Raw genomic sequence first — 14,674 nt, 5'->3', positions numbered from 1 at the left:
AATACAACAGAATTGACATTGTGCCAGTTCTGGGCTTAGGCCTCAAGAAAGCCTAGCAGCATCTACTTTTGTGCTCTTGGGAACCCTAAGCTGCCATGTAAGAAGACCACATGAAGAAAGACCCAAGACTACATGGAAGAAAACTAAGGAACACAGCTGACAGCTATAAGTTCCAGACATGACCTAGTGGAACTGGTCCAGCCAGCCCTCAGCTGCTTGCACCATACTAGCATAGGCACAAAACATGTGAGGAAGCCAGGCCTCCAGACATCATATGAGATGAGCCATCTCTGCTGGGCCCTGCCCATCCCGATCTATAGCAACTTGAGACATTAAATAATTGCTGCTTTAAGCCACTAAATTTTAGGGTGGTTTGTTGCACAGCAGTAAACAATCTAAACAGTCCTTTAACAATGCCTTTGAATACGGATTTATCAGATCTGGCTCCATTTCTGAAAAAGCCTCTTAACCAGTCTCCCTGCTTTATTAAAATACCGTAGGGCCAGCTACTTGGGAGGCAGAGCCAGGGGAATGGCATGAACCTGGGAGGGGGAGCTTGCAGTGAGCCGAGATTGCACCACTGCACTCCATCCAGCCTGGGCAACAGGGAGAGACTCCATCTCAAAAAACCAAAAAAAAAAAAAATACTGTGCCCTTCATGTATGCATGTTGTCAGAGTAATCTTTCTAAACTATTATTTTTCTGGTGTTTAAAATTCTTCAAGTTCTCTTACCTAATTTAAACAAAAAACTCCTTAGGATTCTGTGATGTTTCTTATTTCTCTTTTCTTCTGTATTCCCCAACCCTGCCTTTGCTCTCCATACGCTTAGTCATTTGGAACCTCTTGCAACCACTCAATGTCATGATCTTTCTATACCTCTGTGCCTTTGCACATGCTATCCCTTCTCCCTAGGACATCCTCTCTAAGCTACAAAGACTTTCAATAAACCACCTCAGAGATCACCCCCTCCAAGAAGCTTTGCTTGAAAACCTCCACCCCTAGGCTGAGTTGGATGCCCTTCCTTTGTGTGTCTTTATCACGCCAGTTACATCAATCATTTGTGGACATGTCCATCTCCTTCATTGTTTAAATAATTTCCATCTTGACCTGTACTCAACTAAGGCTTTGCAATGTCACTCAGTGGCTAAAAACAGGTTTGAAGTCCCAGAGCTGAGAACTACTATTTGGAATGATCACACGGCTAAAACTGTGAGAAAGCCTGTCAAATAGTTACAATTTCATTTTGATATGTTCATTTTGAAAATGGAGGCAGTGATATGAGACTAGGAAAGAAAATGTCACAAAGTTTCAAGTATGTGAAATATAAATACAATAAAACTTTAAGTAGATATCCAACCAAACGTTTTATTGGGGTTTTATTGCAATCTACTTTCAGCAATAAGGGGAAAGTGAGCATGAAAAGAACTCCAATCAGACTTTATTCAACAAAGCAGCTTTTCATGAATGCTTCAGGTCAGTGTATGATCAGCTCAGCTTCCAGTATCAACTTGAGTACCTCATCATGGATATTTATGCTAGAATGACAACAGTAAGGCATTGCAAAATCCAAAGTCATCTAATATTAAACCATATTTTACATAATTGTAGGACAGTATACTAATACTCTACAATAAATAAGGATTTAAAAATGTGTTGCTTAGCCCTTGTTGAACTAAATTCAATTACTAGCTTATTCTAAGTACTCCAGTTAATAAACGTTTGATTGTAAAGAACTCTGACTTCTCCAAAGATTAAAAAAATCAGTTATTTGTCATGACAAAAATTAAGCTTAAAAAGCACATTCACACTTGTCCTTAAAAGCATGTTTACATCATATATGAGAGAACTTTTCATGCCTGATGACATGGCGTATACGGCAAAAAACAGTCATATGCAAAGGACAACTAGAGGGCAATCATCCCATCCCCACTTCCTCCAAAAAGCCACACTCGGCCTCAGTGTAAAAGTTATATTTTATTGCCATGCTACAAAATGTATGAAGTTGGCACTGATAGGGAGAAATAGAGAACAAAGGGTGGGAAGGGATAGAGGGCAAATTATGTTGTTACATATACAACAAGGTTTTATTTTAATTAACAGTGGTTACGTTTTGCCAATATTAAAAATGCAAACCAAAATTTAAAATGCTGATCTGAAACAGCATTAAGATACAATTTATGCATAGTACAGTATCACTTGTCTTTTATTAGAGAAATATGGAATGTTTATAAAAGAAATTAACCATGGGGGTAAAATTCATATTTCATATACAATTTGGCAATGGTAGTCCCACTGTTAGACAATTTTTTATAAAAGAAAAAATTAAAAATCTAATAAGCTACCTTTATACAAAGTTGCTATATTTATGCCTTTACGTAGGAAAAAAACATTTATAATGCAAATTAGGACATACAATAGTCTTACAATATTATACAATGTAATGAAAATAAAACATAACACAAAGTTTGTCCTTTATAAAATGTATATTTTGCATTACTAATGCAAATGTGGCACACTGGTGACTACTGTACTATTTATACCAGTCTGTTTCCATGCTATAACTGTCCAATTGCCATAGAACTGCAATTATAATGATGCTACAAAAGAACTGTGTTATACCCCAAAAAAATGAGGAAGTAGGGATGGGGGATGGGGAACAGGGATGTAAAGAACAGGAAAGATAGATAGGGTGCTGGTTTGGGCAGAGTATACTGTGGTATGTCATAAAATATTTGTTAATTTTTCAAGCCAAAAACATTTTCTTTACATTCTGTAATTTCGTACCAATGCCTTTATTCAAATTTGGCAAACATCAAGGAAAAGGTAATTAGTACCATATACCTCACACATCAGAAATATGAATGAGATGCCAATACATCAGTTACTTGTGAATGATGTCTCTGATGGTATGTCTATTTCAAGAATATATGTATTTATACACACACACTACACATTGCACAAAACATTTGGGCATTATAGGTTAGGAATAGCACAGGGGGAATTGGGAAGTACTTTTTCATCTGTTAAAACCTTTACCTTGAGGCAAAAATATGGCGGCACATTGTTGGGAAATTATGAAAACATAAGGCCCCTGTCCCATTTTTAATAGAACATTATTGAGGTACATTTTTATATGCTGTGCCACAGTTTTGGGGAGGGGGAGGAGATAAACACTAGCTTGACTTGTTCTATTTATAACATTGAACGCTGGAGAGGGTCAACATTAGTATCTATAAAAACAAAGATTGCTTGGCAAATTTTCCTAAGTCCCAGATATGATGTATTCTGGATATACTGGGAAGTGAAAAGCTTTTTGCTGAATCTTCAAGAGTAAAGTGCATATCTCATCACTCCACAGCAGCAGTAAATAAAAGGAACTATTTGCCAGTCTTCCTGGAGGGAGGGAAGGCACCATATTTTCATTTTTAAAAGAAGATGAAACTGGGAAATAAAACACACTAAGAAAAAACACAGGTAATACCAGTATCAGTTTCCAACCCTGGCATGGGATAGATGCTGTTATGATTTGTATGGATAAAACAGTATTCTATTTGGAGGGAAAACATTAACAATGATTATATTTCCAAAACCAAAAAGAAGGATCACATGGTCTACCAACAGAATTATCTAAAATTAGATCTGCCTCAGAAAATCTGAGATATATGGCCACAATTATATGCTAATAAAATATTAATATTTCATTCTAAAATGCACCTAGTAATAGGTACATCCTTCCAGGACACAGCTTAATGCCCATTACTAAACTACTGCAAAGGACAAGTAGTATTCTAAATTACCTTTTATTAAATAGGAACACAAGTGATTTCTAGAAAATATCTAGAAATTAACACCAGTTGTATATATCTTCCTAATACTCTTATAGTACCTAAAATCAAATTCTTAGCAGACAAATTGGTCCCATTTTCCTTTGTAAAGCACATAGTATTTAAAGCATAAACTGTAATGATTATATTGGAGTTATCTAAAAAAAATAAAAACTAATTAGAATCCGGGGGAAACAATGAAAAGGATGACGGAAAGAGAATAAAGTATCTAACCTCCAAAATGAATAAATAGATCAGCCCTTTCATTTGGAGATTAATGTTCTGCCTTGACTGGTTGTTTCAGAAAAAACTATGTGCAATGGTTCCATCATAATTCTTATTCCACATTACAAAAACTATTACATAAATTTGGCACAATTAGCAATTTATTCAGAAGAAAGGGTAAGTGGAACAATATATTAAAAATGGAACCTGCATCACGGAAACTGCACACCTATACCACTGCTCTCTTTTAAGAGAACAGTGAACACTTTAATAAGCACCAAGTTCACAGGGGAACAAAAGGGGGAAAAGAAAATTCTGCTATGCACATAGAATGATAAAATACACTGATATTGATTTATAATAAAGACACTAAAAATGGCACTGAAAACGATAAAGACACCTTTAATAATTTATTTTCTTTATAATGATCCCACTCTATTGTTCTCCTAATCCATCATTGTCCTATGATTCGGTTACTGAATAGGTTGGATGCTAATATGACTAAAACTTTTTCATGCTAAATTAACCTTAGTTATATCTGGTAGATCCAGATCATAATCTCAAACTTCCTCATATTTAGAGAAAATAGTAAAATATTTTGCAAGGTTACCTAACCTTTTCCACTCTACCTTCTCTCGTATTCTTAGTGTTTAGGAAATTGGAACATCTTTGATTTTCCAAGAGTTTGACATATGGAGACTCTTCAGTTTATATAAACTTTAATTCATTTTAAATCCTAAATTATGATACAATCTCATTGCTACAAGACTTCCACCGTACCTGCTATGCTGGCAACAATATTAGTATTTCATGGAAATCAAAGGATAATCAAAGATCCAGCTACAAGTAAAAGGACAGCAGAGCTGAGGGACACTAGAGTGGGCAGAGTACAACTGCAGCGTGTAGCTGGGGGAATTACTGCTAAAGTGCTGGGGAAGAGTGCCCACAGAGAAAACACGGTACACCTTGAGGGAACTTTGCATGTTAAAAGTATCTTCCTTTTTTTCTCAGTTTGCTAAAGAGATCACCTATGGACACAAGTAAATTTAGAATTGAGAGAATGTTTTTATCAACTTGAAAAGTAAACAGCATATAAATAAATACTGGACAAGGGCAACCCTGTTATAGAATAACAGTAAGTTCCAAATGAACCTTCAAAACCATAATTTGACAAAAATGCAAACCAAACAACAATGAACACATAATCCAATTTCAAAACTATATACAAACTCAAACATTTTAAATTGAAAAGGACATAAGGCAACAAAATAAGACATCCCAAACACCAAAGAAAAAAACTGAAGATAAATGGAAACTTAATGGCACAAATGCCTCCAGAAAACAATGTGTTGTCAATAATCTATAGGAGAAAAACTTTCAAGAGATTGTGGTTCAGATTTTCAAATGTTTTTGGGTAAAGTGACCTGAGACTGATTCTTGAGCCTATTATATCTGGACATGCCCTTCAAATGACATCATGAGATGAGTAAATAGAAAATCTTGTCTCCTTCCTGCCTTTCAGTGCACCAACAGCAAACCATACTCATGGACACAGGCCGCTTTCTAGTAACACTGAAGGCAAAGGAGCTGACTGGTATAAGAGGAGGTGTGGTACTTCTGTTTCCTTTACATATGTTTTGGCTCAAGTCAAAAAGCCATTAATTAATGAAATAAAGGATTCCTCATGTTACATGCTGGAGGCCACATACTGTGAACACTGAATCTACGAGCATTACTTTCAAAGCCTATAGTTACCTGTTAGCAATGCACATTGTCAAGAGGCTTTATAAAAAGTTTTAAAAGCCAACCATGACTTAGACATAAAAGATATGCGTTAAGTCCAGAATATTGATAAAAATCAACCAGCATGTCATTTACTTCAACTCTCATTTTAAATAGGCACTGTGAAAACAGGAATGCTGCTGTACAACGAGTAGTATATAATGAAATTAGTGTTAAGGAGTACCTGCTCTACATTAATTCCCTTTAGTTAAAGATGCACATGAAATATTCAGAAAAAAATTTATCAGTCTATAAAAGGAGTTAGTGTTTAGAAATGAAAATGAAGCACTTGCATCTTCATTTTTAAAAACTTCACAAAGGTGCAAACAACATAATGCTTTCCAGGCTCACATGGGCAGATCAGTACTATTGTGTCTAGTTTTCCTAGATGTACCATCATCTCGTGGCAGTGCTTTCTGCAAATTTGACATAGCAGCAGTTCTCTCGATGTCTATCACGGCATACAGCTCTGTGCGCCTGGTAGGGGTTTGTGGAAGGGGAGTTGTAGGCGTTTTTGGAGTCTGAGGGTTGTCAGAGTCACTGCCACCTTCCAAGTCAACCTGTATGTAATTAAGCTGCCTGTGTTCTAAACTTGGGCGTCTGATATCAAAGTTAAAGACTGTTGGTGTACAGTCCCGACGCCTTGAATATTCTATTTTGTGAGCACTTGCCGGCACTGTTACATTCTCTGTATTTACATAGTTATGCATTGGATCTAGATTATTATGGTAGCCATTTAGAGATGGGGTCTTTGGTCCTACATTGTCATCTTCATCCCTACTTAGCTTGCGGGCTTCCCAAACAGGAGGCAAAGATGGTAGATTTTCATAGTTTAATAATGCAGTTCTTCTCTGAGCTGAGTTGTTGATATTCTGGGTATCTGAGGTACTGGTGGATGTCAGACGACCTCTCCTGACCCCTGAGGCACTAGGGATAGACAGCCCATTTATATTTTCATACACCAGTTTGTTAACAGAGGGTGCATCTCTTCGTTCATCACTGTCATAGCCAGTGTCCCATTCTGTGTTATTTGCTCCACTTCCACTAACTTGATCTCTTCCAAGTTGCTCCAGTTTCTCTTTTTCCATTAATTGCTTTTGAACAGGGGTTGGCCCTAAAACAAATTTGACTCCTTCAGGTTCAAGAAGAATCTGAGGATCCCTGTCCTCGATACTACTTGGTTCTTCTTTTGGTGTGTTGCTTTCAGCATTAGAAACCCTCGCCTCCAATGGAACATGCACACTTGTGCGGTTTTTCCGCTCTTCTTGCACACCTGTAGTGTTGACATAGGTATGTACCTAAAACAAAACAGAAAGTGAATTAGTTAACTTACTTAAAAAAACAAAACTGAAAAAAAGCCTGACCACATCAGTTAATTTTGACAACAGTTAATTTTATTTACTTTCTCTCCAAATGTACTCTTACTTCAAAACTTTTGTACCTATTTTTTTATTAATAAAAAGGTGGAAAGAGAAGGAGAAATGTAGAAATGTCTTCCTAATTTGATAAAAGAATAACGACTTTAAAATAACATGCAGACTGGGCGCAGTGGCCCATGCCTGTAATCCCAGCACTCTGGGACACTGAAGTGAGTGGATCACTTGAGGTTAGGAGTTCGAGACCATCCTGGCCAACATGGTGAAACCCCGTCCCTACTAAAAATATAAAAATTAGCTGGGCGTGGTGGTGAGTGCCTGTAATCCTAGCTACTCTGGAGGCTGAGGCACACGAATCATTTGAGCCCGGGAGGCAGAGGTTGCAGTGAGCTGAGATTGCACCACTACATATCAGCCTGGGCAACAGAGTGAGGCTCCATCTCAAAAAATAAAATAAAATAACATGCAACATTATATTTGATTTTTTTTTTTTTTTTTTTGAGACGGAGTCTCGCTCTGTCGCCCAGGCTGGAGTGCAGTGGCACAATCTCGGCTCACTGCAAGCTCCGCCTCCTGGGTTCATGCCATTCTCCTGCCTCAGCCTCTCCGAGTAGCTGGGACTACAGGCGCCCGCCACCACGCCCGGCTAATTTTTTTGTATTTTTAGTAGAGACGGGGTTTCACCGTGGTCTCGATCTCCTGACCTCGTGATCCGCCCGCCTCGGCCTCCCAAAGTGCTGGGATTACAAGCGTGAGCCACCGCGCCCGGCCTATATTTGATTGTTAAACATGATAAATATTATGTAAAAAATAAAAATCAGGAACAAAATAGGGATTATCATTTTGCTGCTGTTGTAGAGGTTCTCAAAGCATTAAAACATGATCCAGAAATAAATAACGACTTTGAAAAGAAGTAAGTTTATCCTTATTTACTGATGATCTGACTGTATAAGATTAACTCCACTAGATTTAATAAGAGTTCTGTAAAATGCATATATATAAAATAAATGCCACCAAGTAAGAAATTATCACTATTTAGAAAAGCTTAATGGTATTTTGGGGAGATAATATAAAAATATTTACAAGGGTTGGGCGCAGTGGCTCACGCCTGTAATCCCAACACTTTGGGAGGCTGGGGCAGGCGGATCACTTGAGGTCAGGAGTTCAAAACCAGCCTGGCCAACATGGTGAAACCCCGTCTCTACTAAAAATACAAAACAATTAGCTGGATGTGGTGGCCTGCGCCTCTAATCCCAGCTACCTGGGAGGCTGAGGCAGGAGAGCTGCTTGAACCCGGAGGTGGAGGTTGCAGAGAGCTGAGATCATGCCACTGCACTCCAGCCTGGGCAACAGAGGAAGACTCATGTAATTACACTAAATAATATAACAACTCATTATGTAAAGAACACAAAGAAACTTATTTTAAAAACACTAAAAACTTTTTAATGTGACATATGGTTTACAAAACATAAGTATAACTAATTAATACAGAGGTTCCAATCAGATACTTCATTCCACACATGAAAACTAGAATACTTGGGAACACTAAATAACTCCATAACATTAACAGCAAAATCTACCTTCCTACTAGTAGTTCACTGGCTATAATGGCTAAAATATGAAAAGCAGCATAAACTCTTAATCCATTGGACGTTCTTATAATGGGAACTGACCATTAGTTATGCCTTTCTTAATCTATAGATGTACCTCTTCTGTGAACCCACAAGCTACTGTAATGGTAAGTTCCCCTGAATATCCACATATATTTGAGCATAAACCAGCAAATATATGCTATTTCCTCTGATTGTTCACTACCAAAGTAATTTACAAACAGATAAAGTTAAACTTCAAGCTGAATAAAATCTTCCAGTATTAGCACAGTGATACCCTAACTCTGAACAATCATTATTGCTGTTACACAGTAGCACATGCTTACTTGTTCCTCAGCCACAAGCAAAGGATGTGTAGATTCTTCCCCTACTGAAGGCAGGCGAGCACTTCCCACGGAAGGATGTCTGCTTGAAGGATGGGATGAAGCATCTCCAAATGAGGGATATCGGGGATATCCATTAGGTAAGTTCTGAGCAGCAAATCCTGGAGCTGAGTTTTTGTTTATTGGTTTAAGGAAAAGGGGGGCGGGGCAGAGAGAATAAAAATGAGTAAGAATCGAATCTGTACTGAGAGGATTATAGGAGGTCTTTCTGACAAGACAGCAGAATCAGAGCACAAATAGTATTACCCCCAACTCCATATTTTACATAGTATGAAATACTGAATGTTTTCATTTTTTAAATATTTGAAGTACTTAGAATTACAGCTGTGTTTTTTTGTTTTGTTTTGTTTTTGAGACGGAGTCTTGCTATGTTGCCCAGGCTGGAATGCAGTGGCATGATCTCAGCTCACTGCAAGCTCCACCTCCCGGGTTCATGCCATTCTCCTGCCTCAGCCTCCTGAGTAGCTGGGACTACAGGTGCCCGCCACCACGCCCGGCTAATTTTTTTGTACTTCTTTAGTAGAGATTGAGTTTCACAGTGTTAGCCAAGATGGTCTCAATCTCCTGACCTCGTGATCTGCCCGCCTCAGCCTCCTAAAGTGCTGGGATTACAGGCGTGAGCCACCGCGCCCGGCCTACAGCTGTTTTTAAAAACTGACAACCATTATACTTCTGTTATCCAATGGTGATTTCTAGTGTGTTATTGATTAAATACCCATAATCTATAGCTTACAACTAAACGTCTGTTATTCAAAATGTGAAAAGGAAAAAGGGTACTTACTTGTAGGTGTTCGAGGTGTTCTAGGGACTTCCAATTCTGTCTGATGATTATTTCTTTCTACAACTGGTTCTTCCACCACATTTATACTATTATTTTGCATAATCTCTTGCAACATGTTAAATAATTCTTCTGCACGGGCACACTTAAAGGCAAAGATTCCTACAAATATAAACCAAAAGGGAAAAATAGTTAACATACCTTTAAAAAAAACTATAGGAACACTTGACAAACAGCAGAATTGTAAAGTAAGCATTCTATGCACCAAGAGTAAGAAATCCCTTTTAAATAAATATCTGATAAATTAATGATTATTCCCTGTTTCAAAACAAACCCCCGCCAAAATTTCATAGAATAATTTTCATTCGTCTAAGGGAGATGGCCCAAAACAAAGCTAATGAAATCAAGACCTGCGCACTTACGCTAGTCTGTTTCTTAACAGCAGGGGGAGCCCAACTCACTATTCCAAGGTGATCATTTGCCATATAACAGGCCCCTTGTAAAGTCCCTAGGTGTTTTCCAATTGTTATCTTGTTTAATTATTACAATAATTAAAAGATAGGTATTGCCATTTCCCTTTTATAGAGAAGAAATTTAACATTCAATGGAAGTCCTGTAACTTGTCAAGGCCATTCAAGTAGTAGGTAGTAAAAAAATCAATGATAAAGACACTTAGTCAATTTAGCAGGCCCAATCATTTACTGAAAAATCAAAGTTAACACGAGCCAAAATTTCTCACACAGACAATGTGCTTAATAAACAGTTGATAAATTAATACACAGTATACTATATCTTTTCTTAACAATCTATTTGGGGATTTTTTTCAGAAGAAAAATATTAATTTAATCTTTGTATACAGAATAGCTGAAAAAACAATTTCAAATACAATATTTGGGAAAAAAACAAAGGTTCTACCTTGTCCAGTTTGACACCTTCGACCACTTTCAAAAGAAAAGAGATTCGAGTCATAGCCATAGCGTCGCAGGCAGAGGTAGTGCCATTTTACTGAGTCACGTTTGCGGGTGTATAAAATCAGTTCTGTGTCTGTAAGTTCCATTATGCCAGAACCTAACTCATTCCCATCATCATCCACATTAATGACCTAAAAAAAGAAGGTGACAGTCATGCAAATATGTCACCAATTCGTCAGGAAAATGCATTGTTGCTAATTAGTTATTTGTAATTTGTTAGTCATTCATCAACTAATGTGTGTATCAGGCATGGACTATGTAGCCGTGTAACACCCAGTTCGGATCTGTAAGAAATTTACATTCCCACTGGGGAAACAAAATGTAGAAACACAAAGTCAACACCACAAAACAGTGTATGATTAATTGACAAATGAATGCAACAGAGGCTGCAGAAGGCAGGAACTGTGGTCTAAAGTTGTTGAGACACCTTCATTTAAGAGGAGGAGGGCCTTTAGCTGGACTGCTAGTATAAATAAATTTACACAGAAAATAAAACCAGAGGGGAAATCTAGTGGGTCAGGAGATAAAGGGGACATCATAAAGACACAATGTTAAAGCTGAACAAAAAAAGTACCTTTCAAAGACAACAAAATAGATTGGCACAGAGTTCATATAAGGAAAGGCTTTGTACTGCTGAGCTTCAGAAAACGTCCAAAGACTAAGAGCAGTAGATTAACATTTAGGGAGGAGTTACTATTCCCCTGGGAGTAGGAAAAGAGCTTTACATGTATTTAACCCTCATAACAATCCTAGACTACATTGTACAAAAATGGAATTAAGACTTAGTAATAATGTAACCTGCCCAAGGTCACAAAGCTTATAAAGTGACAGACTTACACCTAGGTTTGTGTGATCAAGGCTATTCTTTGTAACAGATAGAGGTCAAATTATCAGACACAAAACAGCTATAGGAGCATTTAGCCTACAGGTAAAATAACACCACACAATTTTAGCAAAGAGGTTAGTGAATGATGAAAGAAGAAGATTAATTTGATGGTGACTACAGGATGAATCAGAGGGTGACTTGAGGTAGAGTCCAGTTAAGAAATCACACAGGCATGCATGAAATAACTGAAAGACAGTGATGAGATTGAAAAGGCACCCAGTAAAATGGCATTTTAAAAACAGTATTACCAGAACGGTATGGCTAATTAGATACAGAGGACTGAAGGAAAACTAAAAAAAATTCCATACTGTAAGAAAATGTTGTCATCGTTTATTAAATCAAGAAAGACAGAGTGGAAAGAAAGGGAAATAGAAGGGTTTGGTGATAAAAGCCAGAAATAAGATATGTTAAGTGAAATAAAAGAAGAACACCCAACTAGGCAGTAAGATACATAACTCAACCAGTTTTACTGACCTTAAACTTGTTCCGATGGTTATCTGGGACAGTGTCTTTATCTGGACAGCTACAGCAGCTACCCATGGCTTCTTCAGAAGACCATGTGTGCACTACATGAAAAATAATTTGGAAAAATTTATTAGATGAAGGATACAAAAACTGTAAACAGAAAAAGACTTTAGAAATCATCTAACACAAACATTATTCTGATGCAGAAAATTAAGTCCAACAAGGTATATGGCTGCAGCTAGATTTTATATAACTAGTTAGTTGATTTTACTCAGTAATAATGAGAATAAATTTTGTGAGGCGTTAATAATGTCAAACAAATCTCAAATTTCTAGTTAAATTTGCAAAGCTCACCTATTCTAAAATCATCTAAAAAAACAAACCAACTTAAGGTCTCATATATAATATTATTTAAATAATTAATTTGTGTTCAAGAGTTAATAATGAAATTAACCCTTTGTGGCTTATCAGGAATTTTATGTCCTTCAAAGACAGAGAGAGAGAAACAGAGAGGGACAGAGACAGAGAGACAGATAGAGAGAGAGAGAGAGAGACAGACAGAGAGACAGAGACAGACACGCAGGCAGGCAGGCAGGCAGGCAGACGTTATGTTGCCCAAGGCTGGGCTCAAACTCCTGGGCTCAAGTGATCCTCCTGCGTCAGCCTCCTGAGTAGCTGGGACTACAGGACTACCAGGCCTGGCTTGTTCTTTAAATAAAAAATCACCAAAGGGATGGTGAACTTCTGGCTTGGCAGGTATTTTGACTGTTGTTACTCATTGTAGTATCTTTTATGTCTCCATAAGACAAGAGTTCATTGGTAATTAAAACAAAATCAAATTTCGAATAGTGCCTTGGTAAGAGAGAAAGACAACTCAAAATTAAGCAGTAAAGTAACACACAGAATACTGGCAAAACTGATATAGCATGTCTATTTAATACTCCTTTCCCACAGAAGGTTAGACATAAGTGGTTATATACCTGACATTGAGTGTTTAAGAACACTCCAACTGAGCAAAGAAAACTCCAAAGCATCACTTACAAATAAGGGAAATAATCAGACAGAATATGACAATATATGAGAAAGGAGGAGGGAAGGAAGCACAGAAGCTACAAAACATAACATTACAGACATAAATTTGATTGAAGCTTGTTGAAAATTATTCAGTGGCTCTCCACTATCTTCAGTTTAACAGTATAAACTCTTCAGTATGATAGATCCGATCAGATACAATGTAATCCCTGTCTAACAGATCCAGTCTAGACTCTCTCTGCTCTGTTTCAAGCCCTATTCTTAGTCCTGTCAGAATAAACAAGCTGCAGTTTCCCCAGAGCATCTTGGTCTCTCACATCCTTCCAAGCTGCCCCCTTTCTGCTTCTTTCCTTTCTCAAGATTCAACTCAAAGTGCAGTTCCTCTAGGATGCTTTCCCTGACTCCAAGCAACTAGGCAAGTTATACTATTATGTATGACCATCATGCATATGGCTAACCCAAAGCATCCTGGGCTTCCTAGTATCATAGCATCTATCACACTTTGTACTGAGTAGAAATTGTGGCAGGTGTCTGTTTATCTGTCTTTTTTCCTCCATTGTAAGCCCCTTGCCAGCACGGATGAACCTTACTCATTTTTACATTCCTAGTACCTAACACAATACCTAGCATATAGTAGGTGCTATAGGACCTGCGATTTAAATGGACTGTATTAAACAAATGTGAAGGATCCCTAGCAGGTATAAGTATTAAGAAGATGAAAAAGTGTACTAGCATATAAACCAAAAGTGTATATGATAACATATAATAGTAAAGTTAATTAAGACTCATGATATTTGGTATTTTTGCTTTAACTAATATGCCAGCTAAGTATCACAGTACAAAGACACGTAAGTCACCATATTTGTCTTTGAAGAGCTGTGAGTGTCAAGGGGGAGAGAGAGAGAGAGAGATGTAAATAGATAATGCACTGTGATAAACCTTATATTAGGATATGAGCAGAGTACTATGGGCACATGAAAGGGAGCAACTAACTTTCTGGTTTAGGCAGGGCAGGAAGCACTATTTGAGCTGGGATTTAAAAGGAGCAGAAACAATGTGCTAAGCAAAATAAAAAGAAATAAGCACCTGAGACAAGACAAAAGTCATGAAGTGTCACATCACATTCAGGAGAAAATGAGGCGTTCAGTATGACTGGACTACAGGGTAGACTGGAAGACAAATGGGGCCCAACCATAAAGCAGCCTGAACAAGCTAGGGACATGTTCCCTAGATTTGAGACTTGATCTTCCAATGAGCGTGAAGACAGCCTCCCTCTAGTGTTCCCACAATAGAATGGCATAACTCTATTGTGGCCTTTATCATACTCTATTGCAATGTTTA

The 14,674-nt window shown here is 37.6% G+C and overlaps 1 protein-coding gene across 9 annotated transcripts in view; it reads right to left on the bottom strand.

Annotated features, from left to right (window-relative positions):
• Positions 1–1,346: 1,346 nt before the first annotated feature.
• Positions 1,347–14,674, bottom strand: part of FRS2 (fibroblast growth factor receptor substrate 2) — a 110,273-nt gene continuing 96,945 nt past the window's right edge. For all 9 annotated transcript variants that reach the window (XM_055235925.2, XM_063614222.1, XM_055235922.2 and 6 more), the window contains 5 exons: positions 12,311–12,402; positions 10,895–11,081; positions 9,983–10,141; positions 9,145–9,308; positions 1,347–7,130 (listed from right to left, as the gene is read on the bottom strand). In XM_055235925.2, coding sequence (XP_055091900.1) covers positions 6,180–7,130; positions 9,145–9,308; positions 9,983–10,141; positions 10,895–11,081; positions 12,311–12,376 — 1,527 coding nt within the window. In that variant the 5' untranslated portion in view covers positions 12,377–12,402 and the 3' untranslated portion in view covers positions 1,347–6,179. The remainder of the gene's footprint in view (positions 7,131–9,144; positions 9,309–9,982; positions 10,142–10,894; positions 11,082–12,310; positions 12,403–14,674) is intronic.

Source organism: Symphalangus syndactylus, chromosome 13, assembly GCF_028878055.3.
Source record: "Symphalangus syndactylus isolate Jambi chromosome 13, NHGRI_mSymSyn1-v2.1_pri, whole genome shotgun sequence".
Classification (NCBI taxonomy): Eukaryota; Metazoa; Chordata; class Mammalia; order Primates; family Hylobatidae; genus Symphalangus; species Symphalangus syndactylus.
Note: the sequence above shows the minus strand (reverse complement) of the source record. Positions and strands in the feature narration are given on the sequence as shown.